Here is a 17711-nt window from a genome sequence, read left to right on the forward strand (position 1 = left end):
AAACGCTCATTCCAGACTGTGTAATGCAGAGTTACAAGTTACTTCCTCTGTTACATTCATCTTTTCTCATTTAAGGGTAGACCATCTTGATCTTGTTCCCTCTCTAACAGTTCTCCGTGTTTTTTGGTGGCTGGTTTTCTGTGCGTGGGATTTGTTGTGGATTATTTTTTTTGTCTTTGAGTTTGCTTTTGTTGTTACTGTTTTGTTTTGTTTTTAGTTTATTTTGTCATGTCTTTGGTGCTGTCTGTCCCCACGCTTGCAACCACAGCTCTGCTTTTGGTTTTATGAATTTTTTCAAACCTACTTTGATGAACCTGTCAGCACATTTCCTTTGTTCATGTTTCTTCATCTCCATGTTCCCTGCTGGAACCAGAAATGCTAAAACCCAATGAGAGCGAGCCAGAAATGTGAAGAATGTCTCAACATCTTTTTCTATTCTGGAGAAAATGAATTGCATTACAGACTCCATGTCTTTAACAAGCTGTATTGCATTTAACCTTTACCTCCCCACCACAAACTCCAGCTAGAAATTTATACATTATTTGTCTTCTGGGTAATGAAGGCTATTTAAGAACATATTAGAGTGGTTTCTAAGCACAAGTCATTTTCCGGGACAAATAAAGAGTTGGAGGAAGAGGAAGTTCATTCTCTTAAACAGTTTGATTTTTTTCCAATATATCATAATAAAATGAGTGCGAATGACTGAAAGGTAGTGGAAAACTTGGACCTCAATTGGTGCTCTGTGTGTGTTTGTTTCTTTCTGTTTATGTTTTTGTTGTGGCTGAAATCCTGTCCTGCTGATGTTACTGGGAATTTTGCCACTGGGTTTCACTAGTAATTTACAGCACACTTAGATTTTACATTGTGTTCTTCTGAACATAAACAATGCCTCTGTGGTTCATGCTGCTCTCTGTGGAGGGGAGCAAGCAGACCTCACCGAGCAGAGCTCATCTTCATGAGCAACCCTGTGGTTTTCATGGAGCTGTGACAGCACTGAATGTGTCTAGGTTTTATTCTTCATTCATACTTACGAAGGCTGCTGAAGCCCAGGCAAGATTCTTTGTTCATCATAGCACTGTGGCTTTTGGGAGCTATGTTCTCTCTTTGGTGAAGATCTTCCTTGACAGTATCTGTTATACTGACACAACACTCCTCTGGGAAGCAAAAGGTTAGGGGCACAGCCTCAGCTCTCAGAAACAGACACCCACATTTTTCTTACAACATATTTTTTTCTGAAAATGAAATTTGGGCAAAACTCACTAGTTGAAAATGTGGAGAAAAATGTTAGATGTGTCTTTTAATAAACTAGCTCAAAACCATCAGCTCCCAAAATCTGCCTGACCAGACTTATGGTTTAGCCAGGCCAAAACCAGCCATAGCCCAAGGTTTGTAGAGGTGCTACTGCTGACGATAAACATTCAAACATTGCTTGATTTGAAAACCAAGTTGTGTGTCCTTCATCTTCACCTTCTGAGTTTTGAATTTCTAAGCATCCACCTTTTTCTGCTCTGCAACTATGAAGGCAAAAAAAATATCCTTACAAAAGAAAATCTGTGAGTTCTACGAACAACATAACCCAGGAGTTGCATCTTTCTGAGATGATCTTACAGTATGTGACTGGCAACAGAACTGTGAGCACTGTATGTGTGAAATCAGATGATGGTTGCCCTTAGTATTGGATGGGGATTGACAGAGTAATGGATTTTAAAGATCCTTGCTGGTCATTGCAATCATTGACTTCATTTTGCCACAGTTTGCACCTGCAGAATGAGACAAGTGACTGTGTGAAGGACTGTGGCACTTTGTGCATGGGGGAAGCTATGTTTCCATGTGCAGTGGTTTTGGCCATACTTGTCCTGAGTGTATTTCCACATCGTCAGATGCGTCCATTTTTGTGACGCCTGCTTTGATGGCTCCGTTCTTCCTTCTATGCCTGGCTCTTTCTTGAGAGACAGAGATTAAATGGCAGAGCAGAGAGGCTGTTGAGGAGGCCTCTATTAATAATGTGATTGATGTCTAGAATGACAGAGGCCTGCATAGCAACACAGGGTTTTTTCATATTTGACAGGCATATATGAGCCCATTTTGTGGTTCTTCGTTGGTATGCATTATCTTTGATAAAACTTGCAATTGGGGAGGTGAATTTAATGTCTTTGCAGATGGAGACCCAAACAGGAGCAGAGTGCAGCTCTGAGGGTCTTGTCATTTCAAATTGATTGCTGAGTCCTGGATTTGGAGCAATGCAGTAACTGAAAAATTAATCAATTAAAATGGAATATCATTTGGCTCCTAAACAAAATTCCAGAGGCCTGATATTCTTAAATCTTCACTGACAAATAAACAATGAGTCTTTCCACTGCTAGAAGACAATGTTGCATGGCAGACGGCTGAATTCATAGCGGAGAAGATAGCTGAATGAACAAGGTCTTGTGCAGAAGGACTCATATTTTGAATAAAGCATGGATGCATATGCACCATCACTATTGTCGCTACAGAAATAGTACAGTCCCTGGGGACAGTTCTCATGGCTTCAAACCTCTGAAATACAAGCCCACATTGTGAGTTGCAGGTCATTCTTGAACTTCTCTGAGAAATCAGGTCATAATTCAACTGCAACATGAGGAGTTATATCAAGTCACTCTGTAAAATGCCAGTTTGATTGTTGGTTTACAGACAAGTTGCATTTTCATATTGGGCCTGGCTAACTCCCAACCAACAGGTCCTGCCAAGGGCCTTTTTGTGTGATGTTCAATAGCTAATCTGAGGAAGAGCTGTGTGGAGCATCATGGTAAATTAGCTGACTCGTCAAGGTCACATCCTACCCAGGTGCTCTGTGCAGGCTCTGGGGCTGCACACAAGCCTTCAGGAGCAGTTTGGTGCCCTAGCTGGCACAAAGGCAGGAGCTTGGCTCCCTGAGGCTGGTTTGCTGCCTGACTCGGTCTGCAGAATGTGCTCTGCTTCCCACCTGCCTGGTGCTGCCACCTGCCAGAGGCCATGACAGGATCTGTCTGGTGATTAGCACGGGGAGCGAGCTGGTGCAGAATTGGATAATATTCAAAAACATGACTGTTTGAGCAAGACTCGCTGTCAAGCACATGCTAGGGAAAAAATCTTCCCTTGCTGGAAGTTGGGGAGGAATTCCCACCTCCTGCTGTGGGGCTGGGTTTGTCTCTGGTGGGGGTGTGAAATGTCCCTTGTTCCCCTGGCTCAGCTGTGCATGTGCACAGTGTTTCTGCAGAGTGTGAATGCTGGCCAGTTGCAAAACCATGCTATTTTATTCTTAATCTTCTAATCCCCATTTAAAGCCCTAACTCTTGATGATGAATCATTAAAAAGGTCTTCAACTTCCTTTCTCTAGCCTTAGCAAAAAGCCCTTACAGCTTGATCTTGAAGGCAAAGAAAATGAGTCCCGAGCTTAATATAGTTAAATGTATTAATGCTTTGGATGAGCAGTGCACAGTCTGCAGTGCAAGCTGACCTCTGCTCACCTCTTAGATAACTAGTTCACTGCTGACTACGTTACCAGCTTATGAGGTCTAAAGTTACTTTCTCCTCTGTGAAAATATTTGTGGTGGCATCTGTCACTCTAGGCAGCTGCGATTCACTGGGAGGAAAAGGCTGAATGTAGGTCACTTGAGTTCAAATGGAATAGATTAGTACATCAGCACAGAAGGCACATACACATGTTGTGTCTGTGCAGGCAGTGTAGGTGGGGGAATGGGCAGAGAGAGATGCAATTTATGTGACTGATATGTTTAATGAAGACCTAGACCACCTTCATTTGAACTGTCTTATTGGCTTCATAGGTGCTACCAGGAAATCAGGAGGGCATCATCTGTCTTGATACAGATGCTATAAATTGAAATTCAGGTGATGTCTAAATGGCCACTGAGCATCTAACGCTTAGAAGATGGATAACAAAACATCGTACCTTTTTCTTCTTTGTTTTAGTAATTCAAAATCACTTGGAAACCAGGGACATTCTTTACATATTTAAATATCTATAAAGACCTGGATGTTTTTCCAGAAGAAAAAGTGCAACTTCCTATAACATTTTTTTTTTTTCTCTCTGAAGGACCTCAAAACACACTTTTACAAACTGTACGTATAACCTTTGGCAGACCAATACTCCTATATACAGTAAGCAACCTAGAAAACTTTTGCTAAGGACATTCGCTGTGTGATACCAAACAGATGTCTGAATGCAGACAGCTTCATGTCCATGTGACTGTTGTTTCTCTGTACAAAACCTTCATTCCCAGAGGCACTATGTCCCCAGCTGCCCACTGGGATCTCTTTCTGACAATGCTGCTGTTTTGGTGGGGGTGCCAGCACGAACTGCCTAGTCCCTTAGGTATTCAAAGAGTGTGCTGTCATGTCTGTTTTCTCTCTGGCACCAGATGTTGTCATGGATATTTATGGATCGAGAGAGGTCTGCTTGGAAAACAGGTGTTGTTTCAGGGAAAAGCAGCGCCATGGACCTCACACTCCTCTCTCATTCTGGTACTTAGTAACTTTGAAGACCATCTCATCACTGTTGTTCAGGGTTTTCTCCACTTTGTTTTCTCCTGGAGAGAAATATAAAAGTATGAAGTCTTCTATCAGCAAAAATGGCAGTGTTTGTGTCACAACAAAATTTGCCAAATAGGGAAAAAATGGCTTTGCTCCAGGGAAGGAGATGAAGATCAAATAAACATAGAAGCCAGATGTATGTATCTGGACATGTGGGTGTTTATATAAAATCAATGTGTGTGAATGTGATGAATATATTAGAAACATAAATTGTAATATGATTTTTCAGTTTTGCATAATGGACATCTGTGTGTATTAGACTTCAAAATGAGGGAAGAAATAGGCCTTGGCAACTGCTTTGCCTCATCTGGGGTCTGGTTTTCCACAGTTCTGAGCAGGCTCATTTCCTCAGAGCTATTTGGAAAAGAGTGCCCTTGGGCATCTGCTTCCCCTGCTTTGCTTTATTCAACACTCCTAAAAACAAAAGATGAGAAGGATGCCTCAGGGCATCATGTCCCCTCACTCCTTATGGGCAATGTCCTCCTGCTGGGCCAGAAGACTTTGCAGGATCCAGCCCTTGCTGACTGCTCAAGGTCTGTTTCGGGATTAGAGCTGGTTCAAAGATGGACGTATTTTGTAGAAGTCATCTCCTGTTATATGTTATATATCTCTATATGCTATATCTGTCTTGGCCAGCAATAGAATATGATAACTGATAGTATTGTGCACCTGTCACATGTGATGTTTTATAATAAATGCCAGCCTCTCAGGCTACCATTCTACAACGAGTATACATCAGGACTGTATTTGGAGGGGAATCTAAGAAGGCATGATTTATGCATGGACTGCTAATCTACATGAGGGTGGACAGAGGTTAATTCATGCTGAAACCAGTCACTGCATGTGAAAGTGAGTTGTTTGCATGCAGGATGTTGCTGAGCTCATATGACCAGCATGGCGGCGAGTACCCCATATTCTTAAGGGCTGCTGTCTGCAAAATGAATGAAACTGATGTGTGCTGTAGTGCTGGCACTTGTTCCCTCTGTGTTACTTTTGGCTGTTCTCCACTTGTCAACCCATACTGCTTTGCATAGCTTTGGGACCTAGGCAGAGTGATCCAGATGAGCTTCCTGGAAGCATCCGTCTCTTCTGTAGACAAGGACATGCAGGATCAGGATGAAATATCACAAGAAGAATGCTTCTCCACAGAGGCACAAAAGAGATGGCTAAGTAGGATCATTAGGCAGAGGCCACATGCCTGTCTCTGAAGCAAGACTGTGAGTCCTTAGGCATGAAAGTAAGGAGTTGGGACCATAGTAGGACAGGCATCACCTTCCCATGTGTTGACAAGTTAGATGAGGGTAGTAGTGCGTGAAGCTATCAGAGAACCAGCACTCGTGATAGACGGAGGTAGTAACTTAACTGCTCTTAGGGTTTTTTTTTTGCTGCTCCTCTTGTAAACTTCCCCTATGCTGTTTTCCTCTCTTGTGTTGCCTGCTTTCTTTCCCAAAACTGCCCAAAAGATCAGCTTGTCAAACCATGGCAAGTATGCTTGAAAGGTAGCAGCCAAGCCTTTGTCTATCAACACACTGTTGTGACCTCTAAGTCAGCAACAAGCTTGTTTCTAAACTCTTCACACTAACAACTCAAGTCTGCTTGTGACAGACATCACAGGAAAGTGTGATGTTCACCTCATCCAGCCTGTAGGCAATAACATGGAGCACTGTGCCATCTTCTGTGTCTCTTGGAGGAGGCTCTGAAAGTATCATCCAAAAACTGATGGGTGTGGGGACGACATTGCCATGGAAACCAAACACAGAAAAATAATTACTTCTTTCTTGCCTTATACAGGGTTTCCACCTTTTCAAGCCAGATGCTTGAGGACGCTTTCCTTGTCAACAGCTGAATGTTTGGCAAAGCTATGAGGGAAGAAGGGAAGAACAAAACTGAAAATGCCTGGTGGAATCCCATGACTTACTGGCCATGAGACAGGGATGGAGAGAAAGGGTTTCTTGGGGCTATAACAGAAGAGAGCAGAGATGCACTTTTGCAGAGCTGGCGGAGAGTTGCCTCTGCATGCACAGAAGCCAATAAATGCCAGGAGACGGTGGAAAAGAGTAGGGAGGTGGAGAGGCACCTCCAGCAAGCAGCAGTGCTGGAAATCAAGCCCCAGCAGACTTTCCCTGCTTCTCACTCCCACCATTCCTTGGAGACTACAGCTCTGTCACAGGGCCTAGAGAAACCCTGTGAGCTGGCAACCATGACCTCTTCTCAGAGGGCAATGAAAATAGCCTCTGCTAGAGGCCTGTCACTGGTCTCTCCAGCCCAATTTGGAACTGGCAGCAAGCTTTGACATTGTCCAGTGCTAAAGGCAGTAGAAAATCTCATGTGACCAATTAGCTGATGTGGGAGCTGATCAATTCAAGTTGCTTTACTGCTTCCATTGTGTTATTCCAGTTTCTGCAAGCTACAAACAAAACATTCAAATTAGTCTCTGAGCACTTCTGTCAGCACTTGCACTTCTTGAAGAACAGAGATGGCTCTATTTAACTGTGGTGATTTTTATTAACATTTCATAACAGAAGTTCTCTGAGAGCATGGTTCCTAAACCACATTTAAAATGCTTTACACAGTTAAACAAAGCATGAATAAAATAGATCCTGTGCTTTCAGGCACATCATTCTCTTTTAAAAGTATTTTGAGCCATTTTTCAGAGAAGTATATGGACTATTTAATGACATATAACAAGAGCTGTGTGCACACTGGGATTCCTAAACCCAACTGGAAATGCAACAGGCCCTCTATAACAAATGCTCTTGGCAATGGACACTCAAGAGACGATCTCTTGCAGGTTCAGCCCGTCAAGAGTAGCTTGCTCCCTGGGAAAGCAGGATCTCCTAGGAATTTCTTTGGAGTCGCTGCAGTTCTCAGTCCTGCCCTGTTTGTGCTCTGTGCCATCCGTAGCCCATCCATCTGCCAGCACAGGGATTACAGAGCTGAGCAGGGCCTGTTTCCATGGCATCCCCAAGCACTGCTGTGCTCTCTAGCACCTGAATGCTGCTGGTGGTGCTGTGCTGTCCTGTCCTCTTTGGAACTTGTTTTCAGGTCACTGGGACAGCTTACGGAGCAAGTGGATTGAGCCCATGGAGAAAAATTTCATACCATACGGACCCCAGCAGCTCCGCTGTGGTTTACAGAGGTGACTTGATCCTGCCCTTTGCTCAGCCAGCCAGGTTGTATCTCAACCCAATGGGTTGAAGCTGGCATTAAACCAGTCCAAAGGGGAAAACCTCTGCTGAGGGGGGCTGGACCTGCAGGGCTGGTGGGAGAGAGGTGCTGGCAGGGTTGGAGATCATGGCAGCGGTGGTATGTGAGGCTGCAGCAGCGGGATGAATCAAAGCGGGGACTCGAGAGGGAGAAAGGTTTTATGAAATTGTTACTCCCTGGCTTGCTTTATGTCCGTATTCATTAGTTAGTTCTTCCAGGGAAAGGTAGTCGCTGGGGATGGCATGTGATTTATGCTTTTCAGTCCTGGGATTTGACAGAACTGACACAATCATGAAAATGAGCTTAAAACAAAAAAGCATGGCAGCCCCCTGTTCCATTTGTTATACTAGCACTAAACACTTATAAGGAAGATATGCAGAAGCTTTGGAGTATACATCTCACCATATAAAACTGCTGCTGGATTAATGGTGCAGTAACTGTAAAATCATTAGTTGCACTTGTCTTTGAGACTTTTACATACCTTACTTTAGTTAAGTAATGATTCCTCATGACTCCTGGAGTGTGGTTGTCCTTTTTTAATTTCACTAAGCCTGCTGTTACAAAAATGTATCCTGCGACCCTGCAGTCACCAGCTGCTCTGGTTTTAGTGGCTTTTTGCATTATTTTGGAGCTGGCGTGCGTATGCCTGATGGTAGTGATAGTGCATGGAGGTAAGTGGCACTTTCTGTGTTATAGTCTTGTTGTTCCACAAGTGATCAGGCCTAGAAGAATATCACTGGGCTAGTCAAGAAATGAGCCTCTCAAGTTTTCATAGAAGTGCATGGCATTAATTCCTTTCCCTTAATCCTTTACTTAGAAAGTTAACTTCACTACTTAAATAGTTCCTGGTCTCTTGAACCATGTCAAAACACAAATAAGGACGTGCTTTCAACAGCGGAAGAGCAACTCAGTCCATTCTGTCACTGAAAGGGAAAAGCATACGTGAAAATGAGAAACGGTGAAATGAGAATAGAAGGTCTATAGAATTTCCGGAAATTTTGATATGTGAATTGTGCCGGAGGTCTAAGCAATGTTTGGGACAAACCTTAATTTATACAAACTGCTGTGCTAATCCCTAGTCTAGACACTGACATTTCCAGTGCCTATTCATCTTTATTTCTGCTTTCATCTAGCAAATTCTTTTGGTCTGTCACAGACCATCAGTCAGAAGGAACTGGGCTCTTCTGCTCCCATAACTCCCACTTGTTGTTCCAGCCTCAAGCATGGGGATGGAGGGTGTGTAGCAAGCTACACAGAGAACTTACAGGTGTGAACTGTCCTGTTGTGGTAAAAGTCTTAACTTTGCACTTAGGTGTACATACTGTGCCTTTGATATACCCAAAGCTCAGATGTGCTTATATTGACTTCTTCCTGAAGTGAGAGGTGTTAATGTGAAAGGAGAGGAAAGAAGGGGTGGACATCAGTCTGCCCTCCTCAAAGGGTTTGGCAGGGAGTTGGCTGCTGTATCAGAACCTGTGCTGCTCTTGTCAAGTATGTTTTCAATTAACAGTCAAAAATGTTCTGCAGTCAAACATCTTTGTTCTAGGAAAAAAATCTGATAAAGCAAGTCCGTCCTTAAAGATAGGCTTTATATTCACTTTGCCAGGCTTGTTCATAGCTGTCTGGGCTCCACTCAGGATGATGTTTTCTCTCTTCTCTTCATTGAGCTTTGCTGTTGTGTGCTTTGTAATGAGCTGTAACATGTGGCACTCTTCTGGGGAGCTGCTACCTTGATGTTTCTTTAATGTTTTGTACTAGCCACAAATGTGATGAGCTGTAGGGGTCTTTGGGGCCTTAATGAATTGTTTTCAGACTTTTTTCCCATTTGTTGAGATGATAATTTTTAATTCTAATCCTGTTCCCTGATATGTCTGACACTTTTGCTGTGGACAAATCCTGTGGATTTGATTAATGTACTCAGTCTCAGTATCCAAGGTGCTTATGAAAATACTGAACAGTGCTCGATCGAGAACAAATCCCTAAGACCTGCTCTCACCATAGCCCCTCTGTTGTGACAGTGAACAGGTAATTCTGCTCTGACAGTGGCTTTCCAAACAGTTTCACCCATTCTGCATGAGTTTCCTCTAGATATCTATTTCTGTAGCTTGCTAATGACATCTTACCACCGCCTCGCAAAACCCTTACCAAAGTCATGATGTATCTATCTACTGCTTTTCCACACCCTTAAGACTGATTACTCCATCACAGGAGAAAATTAGATTGCTCTGACATGATGCGGTCTTGACAAATCTCAGTTGGCTCCTATTTATTGCCTTGTTATCTTCTTGGTGCTCAGAGATAGGTTGTTTGATGACTTGGTGATTACCTGTTGATTAGCTGTCAGTCTAGAAGCTGAACCTAGGCCTCCTGAGCTATTATGCCCTGCATCTTCCCTTTGCCCTGTTTGAAGAGAGCACAAAAAGATACTGGCTGAGATAAAAATGAGAAGTGTTCTTAACTGACAGTTAATTCCCAGTGCTCTTTTATCACTTTTAAAATTTGATGCGTAATTAATGTGAGCACCATAGTATCTAGAGGAATTAACCCTAATAGTTCAAATTAAAATGTGTCATGGCCCTGAGGACAGTAATGTGTCCTGTCCCTGCCTGCTCCCCAGAGCTCCCCTGCCCATGGCCCAGGACCCCATTTCAGCCCCCCTGGGGCCATCAGCCCCTGACCAGCGATGCTGCAGGAGGGCCGGTCTCCAGCTCCCCACAGCCCTGCTCTGCCTGGCCACGGGCCCTGCAAAGGTGGGCCCACAGCCTGGTCCGTCCCCAGGTCGGTGCCTGATACCCAGGGCTGGGGTGCCACAGTGGCCCCGAGCTGTTCTGCCCCTGGCTGGAAGGTGGGATTGTGCCCTGGCTGCCAGGCCCTGCCCTGAGCCCCACCATGGGGAGCCCCCGGTCCTTGCAGTGCCCTGACAAAATGGCTCCTGAAGACTTGCTGCTCCTTCCAGCTATATGCACAATGGTTCATAGCAATATAAACCAAAACCACCTATTGTTTTTCCAGGGCCTGGTGAGACAGAGGTAAGTAGTAAAGGGCAAGCAAGTGACTGCAAAATATTTGAAGGTGCTTGATAAGCTGGGCTTTTGCTACACATCAGTGTTGTTTTCTAGGGCAAGAGGAAAATAGAGAAATGGAAGCTAAGCTTGACAAAGCACCTAGTGCAAATTAAAGGAGAAAAACACTTCAATTTCTAGAGATATTAACGTAATTATTTTCTTCCTTGTACTGAAAATATTATTTCAAGGGAGAGCCTGGGCAGCAGGCTCTGAAACCAGACGTGCAGATAACTGGGCTGTTGCCCTAACCCAGCGATGTGCCCAGCGGTGCCGTCGCGGCAGGCGCTGTGAGGGATGGTGGGGCACAGCGGCATCCTGCACCAAGGAGCAGCAGGGGGACAACGGCATCCCTTGCCGAGGGGCTGCAGGGGACAACGGCGTCCATCACTGAGGGGCGACAGGGCAGAGCACTTGCTGCCTGGAGGGGTTGGGTTGGAGGCAAACTTATCTGCCCAAGTGTGCCTATGTGACTCATGCGCTATGGTAAGTCCATATGCAGCAGCTTGGTTGTCCAGTGGTTGAATAAGTTTCTTTGTGTTGAAATAGTGGCACTTTTTTTTTTTTTTTTTCCCCTAGGAAAAGACATTTCCCTTGTCCTTCTATGGTAAGAAGGAGAAATCTGAGCATCAGGCTGACCTTGGCTGTATTAGGCATAATTTTATGGACTACTTTCTTTTTTTTTTCTCAGTTCATTCATCTTTGCAAAAGGAATAGTCCTAACCTTTAATTTCTCTTCATGCTCTGGTAGCTTCCTTCCAGAGACCAGTTTGACAAAACTTGTGCTCTGGCTGTGGCTGCCGTGCTGTCACTGATTTTGTATAACAGTGTTCATGATGGTTTCAGTTTTCTGTGTCACATTTGCAGTGCACTCGATTTGCTGTATTTCCCATCTCAATGGATGGAATGCAGGGCTTCATTGAGCTGTCCATAGGGACATCTGGATCTGTAACCCACGTGGTCACGGTTCGTTTGAAATCCATCAACGTGCATGAGTAGTTCAATTTGTTTCTTCTAATGTTCATTATCTTGCACTTGTCTATGCTGAATTTAATTTGCCATCATCTTACCCAACTGTCTGCTTCTCCTAGGGCTGTCTGCACTGCAGGGTAGCCCTTCTTGGAGAAAGGTGCGGAGATGTTTGTTCTTCTAAGTGCTTTCCTGCTTAAGGAATTCGATGTGGTCCTGCGTCTCTCGAGTTGTTTCCCAGCTTACTAAATTGGGTCAACGAAAATACGGTGTGATACTGGGGACCAGTCCCTGGTCTCTTGCCCTCTAAATCTCCTGAAAGGAGCTTTTTAGGAGAGGGAGAATTGTGACCAAACCTAGTGTTAGAGTGTATCCAAACTGTTTTATATAGAAGGATCTCAAGATCTGGGGACTGTCCAGCACTTTGGATAAGACATGAATGAGGCAAAATCTGTCTTTTCCAGCAGTTTTAGGGAGATCCAGCACTCCTTTGTACAAGGCTGGGAGTATTTTATGGCTTCTTCATTATTTGGTCTATCAAATGGCTACCATAGACAATTTGTTTAAACGACTTTGATTGTATAAACAATCCTGATTGCTTTATAAGCTGATATTTTACAGTTTTTAGTTCTTGCGTGGGTCTGGGGACAGTCACATGCAGCTTCCAACTTTATCATGGACTGGGCAAAGCTGGGCAAGGCACAGCAGGCAACCTGCTAAATCAGCTGCTTCTGTTTGTATATGATAGTGATTGCTGAAAGGCTGAAACTGCTTTTGCTCAAAATTCTGTGTTTCAGCCACATTGGCTGGAGACTGCTCTCGAACCCACGTTGCCTGGAATTGCATGTTGCATGCATGTTGCCAGGGAATTTGGCTCTTCCTGTGCTATCAGGAATGGCAGCTTTCATCCCAAGCTCAGTCAGTAAGGATAACAGGCCTGCAATTTTCCTTGGAGAAGGCAATTGTAACACCATATCTGCGAGGGTTTCCTGCTCTCCTTTCCAAGATCTTGCCTGTCCTGCCTTTCCCCATACCTCAACTACTTCCAGATGTGTGGCAAACAACCTGCCTTAGTGTACGCATGTACAGGGCAATGGTTGGACTCAATTGGTCTTGAGAGTCTTTTCCAACCGAAATGGTTCTATGATTCTATGTCTGAACTTATTGCCTGTGTGTAAACATGAGTTGGCTGCTCTCCCTGATGCTTGTCTGTGTTCTAGATGACAAGGGCTCCCCAAGGAGAGAAGAATAGCCGGAGGGGTTTTGATGAAAAGGCTTACTTGTCCTCCAAGCAGCTGAAGGCCGGAGAAGACCCCTACCGCCAGCATGCTTTTAATCAGCTAGAGAGTGACAAACTCAGCAGCGATCGGCCCATTCGGGATACCAGGCACTACAGGTACCGTGCAGCCCTTGCTCCAAGTGGTGGAGTGTGGGGAGTCCACTGCCCTCCTGGTGTTGTTCTGCAATGTTGACAAGGGATGGTTCGGGCTTCTCTTCACCAGTGTTGGCCCATTATTTCATGATTAATCGGGAAAGGTCACAAATGTGCAGAGACCCTTGACTAATTCAGCCCCAGCTTGTTGCTTTTCTAGCATCTCTTCTCCCAGGTCCAAGCATAATCTTGTTTCAGCACAGCCCCTCCGTTGCAGCTCAAATTGCTCATCTGACCATCGTTTTTCGCACAATTTCCCTCACACTCACAGCTTCTCTCAGTGACCTTCTGTCCTGACTGCGAGTTATGCCACTGTTGCAGCCTCGCTTTACTCTGGTGTTCCTCATCTGCTGTGCCCTGGCTGTCTGAAGCTGGTTTGGTGCCTTCTTGCCAGCCTGAGCATTATGGTTTGAATGAAAGCTGCTGGGACAGGAATGAAACTAGCATGTGAATACACTGAATATTTCGTATCTTGCAAAGTACACATCGTTCTGTCCATGTTTCACTGGGAGTGAATTTATTCTGCTGACTAAACTCATCTTTAAATTGCTAATAGTGCTCAGGTAACTATTTTGTAGTTTCTGGAGTACAAAAAAGATAACATTGTACCTTGAAAGTTGTAGGTTTGATGGTGATACTATAGTGTAAAACAGGCTACTTCAATGGATAAGTAACAGAAGCAAACTAACCCTGTCCGAAATGCTTGTCTATCTGGGCTAGAACCAAGACCCTACCTAGGATTGCAAAGCAACATTTCACAGCTGCTGGGAATAGGAATCCAGGCATTTAACTTGATTGAAACTGCGAAAGGGATGTCAGGAGACATAAGAGCTTTGTGAGCTTGCCAGCACTGACAAGCATCAGGGTGCTTTGTGAAAGCCAGCACTCAGGACCTTGGTTGTGAGATTGAAGTCTGTGCTTCTGTTCCCCAGCATAGTACTTGGGATTGGCTTCCTAGTGACTCAGAGGCAGTGGTGGCATGTCCTGTGTTACTGACAAGTCTCCCTGCCAGGCAGAATTGCTGCTTTCTGTTAGTCTGCTGTCATATTCTGGCCTAAAACCAGCTTACTTCAAAGGTGAATTAGTGTTTATTTTGATCTGTGGTAGCATGTGGAGCACGTTTTTTGTGAAAAGCCTCTTCTATGCATTTCAGTCTGAAGAGCAATGTGGTTCCCTGTAAATGTACGGTCATTTCAGCCCCAACTTTGCAAGGATTCCCTTCGGCAGTGGGGAGTCCAAAGCAGTGTATAATCAGAGCAGATAAACCTATTTCCATGTTCCTTCCCTTTGCAGAGGTGGCAGTTTGGAAATGAGGGAGCTGTATCTGAGCACCTTGACCTAACAATATTGGAGGGGTTGCTGGGGTGGCGATTTAGGATGAGGAATTATTTCAGCTGACACAAGTTAGATTGGTGTTTGAGGAAAGCCCATCCTTCTGTCACAAATGGACCTGGCTCTCTGTTTAAGGAGTGGGGTTCAATAGGTCACCAACATGTCACTTTTTCTTCAGGCACCTAAGCAGAGCTTGAACATACTTGACTCCATCTCCTACAAGCTCCTTCTGACCTAGCATGTAGCTATTTTTTTTATTCAAAGCAAATTCAAAGACAGTGCCAACTTTCAAGCTCAAACTTTGTCCTTGTCATCTGTGATGCTGCAGTAATGCTGAGGTCCTGAGAAGACTTCCCCAAATAACACATACACTAATCTCTGCTGCTTTTCCACTTCCTGATGCCCTAATATTTTTAATATGCATTACATCACAGAGTTATTTTGAAACAATAACAAACATGGTATGTCTCCTTTCTGGTCTCAGGTTTTCCACATTAGTCTTTATCAAGGTTTCTTTATGTGTTTGAAAATTGCTGTAAAAAGCTGGTGTCCCCTTAATAAAATATTGCAACGAAAAAGGCATAAACCAGTAGGATTAAATGTGATAATAAAACCAGTAACAGCTTAGTAATAGCCATAAATAACACTAAGTAAATGTGGAAGTACAAGTAGTAGGTGTAAGAAGTGAGTTACATTCCCTCCTGGGATGGATTCTGTCTGTGCATGGCCTTGAGTGGTTAAAAACACTAGGCCATAATTTCAGGTGTGGGCTCTTCTTTGGGCAGAGAGCTAGTGCAGACTGACTGCTGTTTGACACTGGTTGGATATTAAGAAGGCAGACACTCCGGAGGAGCAGATCAACCCAAATCTGCCATTCCTAATATCTGCCAGGATTGGATTCAGGATTCACATCTGTGAGTTGTTTTCCCCCAAGAATCCTTGTTCTCCATAAGGTATGAGCAGCCCTTGTGCAAGCTGATCGTGAGTTAACCCTTGGTTCTGAGTATGAGAATGAATGTGTGTACCTAACATTACAAAGTCAGATGAGAGGAATGGCTTTCCATTGCCAGCAGAAGTATTAGTGTTCAACCTCAGCAACTCCCTGATGCAGCACTAGCTAGTGTTTTCCTTTCTGTAAAGCCTACTGTCCAAAGAATTTGGAGTGCTTTACAGAGCAATACCAGCTCCATGCATCCTTAGCATGTGCATGTTCTATGCATGAATAAACAGGATTTTACATGAATCATAGGCAGATCCAGGGACTTGAACATTTGTTCCCCATGAAACCCATATGGTCTTCTCAGCATGCAGCATTGTAAGTTTAGGTATCACAGCCTCAAAGCTTTGCCTTTCAACAGGCACAGTTGTTTTTAAGCTCTGCCAGCCTTGGTGCAGGGGCTGCTGAGGCTTCTCTTGCTACAGCTCAACTGTGCTGTTTCTGGTTTTAGCATGTTATTTTCTTCTCCTTTAGAAATTCTAGGTATGCTGCTGCAATGGCTGCTCCTGGATGTTGTTAGGCTTACACTTCTGCTCTCCCATGTTGCAGGTGCACTTCTGTACGCTATGACACAGACTTGCCAGCTACCAGCCTCATCATCACCTTCCACAACGAGGCACGCTCCACTCTGCTCCGCACAGTGAAGAGGTGAGTTCAGCAAGGGGTGCTGGGCCCAAATCATGGTGCCTGTAAGGGCACTGATGGAGGGTTAGGCATTTTCCAGCAGTTAGACAAGCAGTGTGGGTGCAGTCGCCCAGCTGCTTGTGATCTGCTTTTGAGCTGGCCCATGAGGACAGGTCAGGATTGGCAGCATGGGAGTGTCTTCAAGGACAGAACATATCTGCAGTTAGCCCTTACATAGCCCCTGTGGAGAGATTCGTTAGCAGCAGGAAAGGGGCTGCTTGGCCTGCATCTGCAGGTGGGAACAGTCTGTATGAGCTTGGTTTGGAAGAGTGAGGGGGGACCAAAGGGCATACTGTGGCCTGCTAGATGCAACTGAGCAAAAGGGCTTGGGAGGAAGGACCATGTTTCATAAACGGGAATAAGCAGCTAGCCCCCTGCTAGGGCATGTGTTCCAGGTGCTGGGGCTCACTCAGTGAGGGCAAGGGGCACAGCTCACAAGTCTCTCAAGCAGAAAGTGATAAACTCAAAGTCTTGTTGGATACTGAGGCCCTTGCAGTGTAAGCAGGAGTCACTTGCTGGTAAACAGATACTGAGCCTGATGGCACACCAGATCCTTCCTGGAGCTTTGTGCCTAGACCCTGCTCAACCCACAGGACACTTGCTATCTTGTACCAGTGTCTCCTTATAGCTAAGTATCATTAGTAGTGGCCAAATCTAACCAAGTATAAAAGTGGTATTGAACCTGTCAGCATCCCCAAGTAGATGGGAGCATGCAATTATCTGTACCACAAAGCAATGTTCCAGCTGCACCTTCCTTTCCCCATCACCCCCACAGAACCCAGTGAGATGCTTCCTTTTCGTTTTTACACAAAAAATGCCCTCTGCCCTCTCTGACTTATCAAACCATTTCTCAAAGGGTCTCTGAAGCCTGCAAGCAGGTCCAGGAACAGCTTGTGGAGGCTGAAGGAAGAGTGAATTTTCCAGGGAGAAAGTTGAGCTGATGGTATCACTAACAGGAATGCATTATTCATCATCACCACTTCTTCCCCTGTCAGTTCCTGTGGGCTTAGAGAAGTGTGCTTTGTGAATAAATAACATGCTTTTTCAAGTTGGCCTCATGGCAAAGGGTATGGATTTTGGTCTACCAGGTTTGGTGCTACTGTGTTTCCAGAGACTTGTATGTATTGCATTAACACGTTTTGCCTTTTTATCTCTATAATTTCCTTTTCATTTGAACCATAAAATGGGTTCTACAGAACCACTGTTCAGAAAATGAGCAGATTTGTTTGGAAATATGGTGCTGCTAGGGCAACGGGAAGAGATTTCTGCCAATTACATCATAGGTCAGATAATAAATGGTTAGTTGCTCAGAGGCCATGTTAGTAGGATCCTTAAGAAAATCTAAAGGCAGCCAATCAAATAGGCAGATGCTATGATAGTTAAAATGAAGAGAAGATGAGATTCAGGGCAGCAGTAATGCATAAAGAGAGAAACTGATTCCAGATCCTGTGGAGAT

The 17711-nt window shown here is 44.5% G+C and overlaps 1 protein-coding gene across 2 annotated transcripts in view; it reads left to right on the forward strand.

The window, feature by feature from the left end:
* The window catches only part of GALNT16 (polypeptide N-acetylgalactosaminyltransferase 16), a 76177-nt gene that overhangs the window by 24688 nt on the left and 33778 nt on the right, over positions 1-17711 (forward strand). For both annotated transcript variants that reach the window (XM_065064400.1, XM_065064401.1), the window contains exons 2-3: positions 13031-13206; positions 16121-16219. In XM_065064400.1, the coding sequence (XP_064920472.1) occupies positions 13031-13206; positions 16121-16219 (275 nt within the window). The remainder of the gene's footprint in view (positions 1-13030; positions 13207-16120; positions 16220-17711) is intronic.

Source organism: Columba livia, chromosome 5 (genome assembly GCF_036013475.1).
Source record: "Columba livia isolate bColLiv1 breed racing homer chromosome 5, bColLiv1.pat.W.v2, whole genome shotgun sequence".
NCBI lineage: Eukaryota > Metazoa > Chordata > Aves > Columbiformes > Columbidae > Columba > Columba livia.